This window comes from Cucurbita pepo, chromosome LG15 (assembly GCF_002806865.2).
Source record: "Cucurbita pepo subsp. pepo cultivar mu-cu-16 chromosome LG15, ASM280686v2, whole genome shotgun sequence".
Taxonomy (NCBI): domain Eukaryota; kingdom Viridiplantae; phylum Streptophyta; class Magnoliopsida; order Cucurbitales; family Cucurbitaceae; genus Cucurbita; species Cucurbita pepo.
This window is the reverse complement of record NC_036652.1, coordinates 6,291,105-6,297,984: the sequence shown is the minus strand read 5'-3', so window position 1 is coordinate 6,297,984 and position 6,880 is coordinate 6,291,105. Positions and strand designations below refer to the sequence as shown.

The following is a 6,880-nucleotide window of genomic DNA, read 5'->3' as shown; positions in this document are numbered from 1 at the left end:
TTTTAAAATCGTGAGGCTAATTGCGATACGTAACAGGCTAAAGCAGACAATATCTGCTAACGTACAAAACTTTTTATTTGCTTAACATAGAGAATTCATGGCACATACAAGTTATACTCTTTTTCAATAGACATATATGTATACAAGGTATGTCCTCTTTAGGTACCAACAAAAGAAATCAATACAACTTAGTTAGGTTTAACGTGTTATGTTAGGTTATTTAAATTTGTAATGACTCATACCTAGGATTCACAATTTGAATTCAATACCTGATGGTCCCGACATTTTCGTGCATCTCTTGTGACATGGTCACATTATTTATTCCTCGTTTTTAGGACAACACTAGCTTTTCGGGGATGCTTTGTCGTCACTTACATGCATTCTGAGAAAATTTCTAAGATATTATCCGACCTAGAATTGCTCCAAGCAAAACACGTTTAACTATGAAGTTCCTATAATTGAGCTACCGAACATATAATCAAATTATATCTTATTCAAATTAGATTTGTTTTAGCTTAAGCTATCTAAATTATTTGAATTTATGATTTTAGATTGCATAGATGAGTATTTTGTTCGNAGAGTTAGAATAGGAAAGACCGCTAGCAGATATTGTATTGTCTGTTTTGGCCCATACATTCCAGGAAAGACCGCTAGCAGCTACTGTATTGTTCGTTTTGGCCCGTTACGTATTGTCGTCAGTCTCACCGTTTTTAAAAGAAGTCTACTGGAGAGAGATTTCCACACCCTTATAAGAAATGTGACATCCCCTCTCCAACCCTTTGAGGCCCAGCATCTTCACGAACCCCTCGTCAGCCAATGTGAGATCTCATAATCCACCCCTTTGGAGATCGAGCGCTCTCATTGACATATCGCCTAATGTTTGATATCATTTGTAACAACCCAAGCCCACCGTTAGCCGATATTGTTCTTTTTAGGCTTTCCCTTCTAAGCTTCCCATCAACATTTTAAAATGTGTCAAATGGTTAGAGGTTTACACATTTGTAAGAAATGTTTCGTTCCCCTCTTCAATCGATGTGGGATCTCACAATCTCTACCAACTAACACGAGTTCTTTAGTTCATTCATATACACCACATCATTAGTGAAACAACTTATAATAACTTTAAGTATTCAGTGAGTTTATCTAACATAATTAACTCGAGCTAATTCCAAACTACAATAGATCATGCAACTAGCTCTTGTTGTCACATAATTTCACTCGCTATCGGAGTCTTGATTATTAACTTTTGGTAATTAGTCAAGGACTAAAGCTCTCTCATTGACAATGAACATAGTTATGGCTATCAATTTCCTTCGATTCATAGCTATTTAAGAAATTCTCCATTTAATTTTGAGGACAGAAGGACATAGTATTTTGGTCATGCGATGTTCTTAAACTCTTATCTTAAACTAAGTCTAACGTGACATAAAATATACAATGTCTAAGGTGGATCGCTTCGAAAATTATAATCATAGATGGATTGATCAGTTGTTTTTATTAGTAGTATTTGCTGATAAACTTTGGAAGGTCAAATAAAGTGGATCTTATTCGTTCAATGCTACGTTACAGTTAGAAGTACAATTGGAAGCAATTGGTTCTTCGTCTTCCTTCCTTTATTCTTCCATTACTGCATGAGCTAGCTCAATTGATCTTCGTGTTTCTCACGACCTGAGAACAAGGAAAAAAGAACAATTATTTGGTTAGGATGTTATATTCCTTAAGAAAAATGCAAGGATGTACAATGACATGAACACGGTTCGACAAGAATCGCTGAACCGGTACTCAGATCAACTGGAATATAGCTCAATTGATTCATGCATAAATACTCGATCAGGAGTACGAGTTCAAATCTTCCACCCAAACAAAACGGCATTGTAAAGTGAGAGTGATTTTGAAGCAAACTAGCATTGTAAAATATTAAATTTACTACTCATTCAAACTATCTCGAGACTATAGCGAGTAGATATTGTTTTTTTTTTATTTCCCTCAAGGTTTTAAAACGCATCTACTAGGGAGAGGTTTCCACACTCTTATAAGAAAATGTTTCATTCTTCTCCTCAACCGATGTGGGATCTCACAATCCACTCCCCTTTGGGGCTCAACGTCCTCGCTGACACTCATTTATTTCTTCGATCGATGTGGGACTCCCCAATCCACTCCCCTTTGGGGCTCAACGTCCTCGCTGACACTCGTTTATTTCTTCAATCGATGTGGGACCCCCCAATCCACTCCCCTTTGGGGCTCAACGTCCTCGCTGACACTCGTTTATTTCTTCAATCGATATGGGACCCCCCAATCCACCCCCTAGCATCCTTGCTGACACAGGCTCATGTCTACCTCCCTTTGGAGCTTAGTCTCTTCGTTGGCATATCGTCCAGTTCTGATACTATTTATAACAGTCCAAGCTTACCGTTAGCCGTTATTGTTCTTTTTGGGCTTTTCCTCAAAGTTTTTAAAATGTGTCTAGGAGAGGTTTTCAAACCCTTATAAAAGATGTTTCGTTCTCCTCTCCAATCGATGTGGAATCTCATAATTTCCTCTTCGATTAATACTCATATGGTAAGCCAACGAGTATGAAAAGGTATTAAATATTGATAAATAGTTAAACTTATCATAATTCATGGACTTAAGCTTTTGAATTCCGTTTATCGAACATATATTACCTTGTTCATCAGCACAATCTCGTAGAGCTTCTATAAGGAAAATTGATTTCACCAGACTCAATATGCTTAACATCCTTCACAAGTAGTTGATAATGCCTCTTGACTTCATCTTCAGTTTTTCCACCAATGGCCTTAGCAACATTGACCCATCTCTCAGGTGTGTCTTGATCAAACACAGCCAAAGCTTTCTCAAACGCTTTGTTTTCTCTTGCAGTCCATGCACTTGACCCATGAGCAGACATTGAAGCCATTGCTTAGTGCTATCTTGTGGCAAAACAAATGGAAAGCTTCAATGGGTTTGAAGTGAAGAGAATGATTGTGTTGTAAAGAGAAGAAATGGTAGGAGCTCTTTATAAGGAATAAGCCAAGAGGGAATTCATTGTGTCAATTGGGAAGTGGGAAATCTTTTGAATTTGAAAAGGAAGTTTGATGATTTGGGTCCTTAGCAACCACATGATGTTGTAAGAACAAAAGACACCAAACAATTGGAGATGGAGAATCAGGACCTTCCAAAGGTGATGGAAACTTTAGAACAAATAAGATTTGGTACCTGATGGTCCCGACATTCACCTGCACTACGTGGTCACGTTACCTACTTCTCACTTCTTAAGAGTGAAAACTATTCTCACATACTATCACGAGTTCTTCAAGTTCTTAAGCGTGAAGACTATCCCCACAGACAATCACGAGTTCTTTAAGCATGTTTTGTTCTCACTCACATGCATCTTATGGAGCTTTTATGATTGAGCATAAAAAAAAAATGTGCATCTTGTTGGTATAGATAGTGTCTTTAAATTCTTTTAAGTCTTTGTTTGTCATCTTATCCTTAAGATTACTTTCATTCAAATGTGGCATTGGTTCATTCATGTACCATTTTTTTACTCGGGTTCATTCATATCTCATCGACAAATGCACCAAATCACATCAAACAGTAATCATGAACCCACGACTTCAAAACCCATATGTGTAAGCCCCTCACGAACCCGAACAATAGCAACTTGAGCATATCCTGTGATGACCCATACAGATCTTCAACGAGAACTCTAATTCAAAACTCACTATTTTTTTATTAACAAAAAACTTAAACAAAGGAGGAATAGAAGTAATTTCGATAGCAAAAAGGGACTAAGACATGATTGGCCATGAGGTTCGTTTTTAGATTCGTTAGAGATGAAAAGTAGAAGTAATTTCGAGATGAAATGAATAGTGATGATTATTTGAAAACTACATGAAATAAACTTTATGCAACGAATATTTTCAAATGAAGTTGATAGGCTAAGGGCTTAGAGATACCCTCCTACCAAATGCTTAGAATCTTTTGTAATCCCTAATTCTCCTTCTTTTAGGGACTATTCCCTATTATTGTGGTCCTTAAATTGTTTAGTTCAAGCTAGAAAATGGTTTGTTCTTGACTTCTATTTCCCATATTGATAGATAATAAATACCACATTATGTTGACATACATGACGAGTCTGTCATTGACGACTCGAATAAGGACCGAACGATCAGTTCTCGAGAAAATCAAATTTTTGAAGGAAGATGACGTTTTCTCGATACTTATTCATCAAGCATTTGATTCATAAGGTTGTTTAATCTCATAGAATACAAATTCATATATTACACAAAATCAGCCTAATACGTGTGAATTTTACACTTATTAGGCTGATTTTGTAAACAATACTAATTTTAAAAGTTCATGAGTATTTTGTAAACATTGTACGATCAGTAGAATTGGTCTTGCCCGCGGGTTGGGGACGTCCCTAGGCCAAATTGTGTAGCATAAAGTCATGGCATAATTTGTGATCTTGATATCATTGCTTCCCTACATAGCCATTGTGAGTATCATTTTCTTATATTTAGAGTAGGCTATATAGCCTATGAAGAAGTGTCCTTTTCATTTGTAGGTAGAGAATATAAGATGAATGTGATTGAATTCTTCCCAATCATATATGTAATTCAAAAAGTTGATTGTAAATCTTCTCAATTTGACCCATTAAATTCATGATTAATTTTAAAGATTCAAAACTCGTGTTAGAAATGAGTATCTTTGTTGTGCTTGATGTTGATATGAGTATCTTATTGTCCAAGTTTTATTGACTTTTGTGAGAATGTAGGGTAAAGATTTCACTTTTTTTTGAGATCATATATACTCATTCTTATTGAAATTTATGTGAGTTCAAGAATAAAGTGGTTTGTTCGTCAAAATGAAAGGGTTACAAGACATTTGTTTTGATACCATGTTAAATTATTTGAGTTGTTGACGTCGAGTCGGTCTTATGCCGCTAGCTATGCCCTGAATTAAAAGCTAAGCCGGGTTGGGAATTCTGAGTCGACAACTCAATTTGATGAACTTACAAACTATCTCTTACCACGTGGTCACATTTACCTACTTCTCACATCTTAAGAGTAAAAACTATCCCCACATACCAACTCGCATCTTAAGAGTGAAAACTATCCCCACAAACCAACATGTTTTGTCCTCACTCACATGCATTCTAGAAAAATTCCTAAGAGGTCACGCAACATAGAATTGTTCCAAGTAAAACACATTTAACCGTGGAGTTTTGTTGGTATATGTAATAACTTTCATTTTCTTTAAGTCTTTCTTAGTCATTCTATCTTCCGAATCACTCTCATTTGAATGTGATTTCGTTTCATTCACGTACCCCTTTTTTATACTCGAGTATCACATTGAAGTTATTCAACTCATGTTACATGTAATTGCATAATCTAGTAACCTCAGTAATGAAGGTGCTTACCGGGTATTTTTGTGAGATTCCACACGGTTGGGGAGAAGACCTCTTCCTAGTAGACACGTTTTAAAAATCTTGAGGTTGGAAGCCAGAAACGGAAAGCCCAGAGAGGACAATATCTGCTAGCGGTGGACTTGGGCTGTTACAAATGGTATTAGAGCCAAACACCGAGCGATGTGCCAGCAAGAAAATTGTTCCCCAAAGGGGGTAGACATGAGGCGGTGTGCCAGCAAGGATGCTGACCCATAAGGGGGTAGATTTGGTGGGAGTCCCACATCAATTGGAGAAAGGAACGAGTGCCAGCGTGGACGCTGGGCCCTGAAGGAGGGTGGATTGTGAGATCTCACATTGGCTGACGAGAATAACAAAACACCTTTTATAAGAGTGTGGAAATCTTTCCTTAGTAGACGCGTTTTAAAAATTTTGAGGGAAAACTCGAAAGGAAAAGTCTAAAGAAGACAATATCTACTAGCTGTGAGTCGTTCCAATTCTTAATACTCAACATTTTATTTTAAATTTTTTAGATAATGATAGGAATGTATCGGGCGCATGGCGAGGTGACCTATTGATGGTGTCATAGGACTAGACAAGTTGTAGTTCAAATTATGAGTGATAGCTCACCAGAGGACATCCCTATCTGTGAAATTCAAGATTGAAAAAGGAAAAATTCTCCATCTACATCCTTTCCCCCTACTCTAAATTGGGAATTCCCTACCCATTTGAAGTCGGTCCACCAAGAATATTATGATAGCTTTACTCCAACAAACTTTAGATCACAAACTTACTATATAAATATACATTCAACTTCATGATAATTAGCTAAATTAGGAATTTTTTTTGACGTTAAGCGAAAGCGGGAGAAACTTTTCAACGAAAAATGGTATACCGTTCATCAATCCAAAAGCTTAAGTTGATAGGTTACACTCTTCTCGTTTATAGTCTCGAGTCGAACACGTGGAAATCAATGCTAATTAGAGAGTAAATGACGGTATAGAAGTTCAAAAACATGACTAATGTTATGATATAGTATTTATTCATCGCTAAATCGAAAAAATTAAGCTAATGGGTTATGTTAAATATAATTATATCAATACTTTAACACTCCCTCTTGTGGGCTTGAAAATCGATAGAAGGCTGACTATGTGACGCCCAAGTAAAAGAAGGGTACATAAATGAACCGAGACTAATCTGAATGAGAATGATCCTAAGGATAGAATGACCTTCCTTTTCCGTGTAAGAGCTTCAAAGTTAAGTATGTTTTATTTGGAGCAATCTTATGTTGAGTGACCTTCTATAAATTTTTCTAAGAATCATGGGAATGAGGACAAAACATGTTAGAAATGATCTTGATTTGTGAGGATAGTTTTCACAAGCGAGAAGTAACAAAACCATGTCCCTGAGGTATGTCTATAAGATCCCACATCGACTCCAAAGGGGAACAAACCATTCCTTATAAGAGTATGG

At 36.6% G+C, this 6,880-nt stretch overlaps 1 protein-coding gene across 1 annotated transcript; it reads right to left on the bottom strand.

Annotated features, from left to right (window-relative positions):
• Positions 1-2,664: 2,664 nt before the first annotated feature.
• Positions 2,665-3,010, bottom strand: LOC111811917 (protein RADIALIS-like 1). The gene has a single exon (XM_023698976.1). The coding sequence runs from the start codon at positions 2,912-2,914 to the stop codon at positions 2,672-2,674; it is 243 nt and encodes an 80-aa protein (XP_023554744.1). The 5' UTR covers positions 2,915-3,010; the 3' UTR covers positions 2,665-2,671.
• Positions 3,011-6,880: the final 3,870 nt, after the last annotated feature.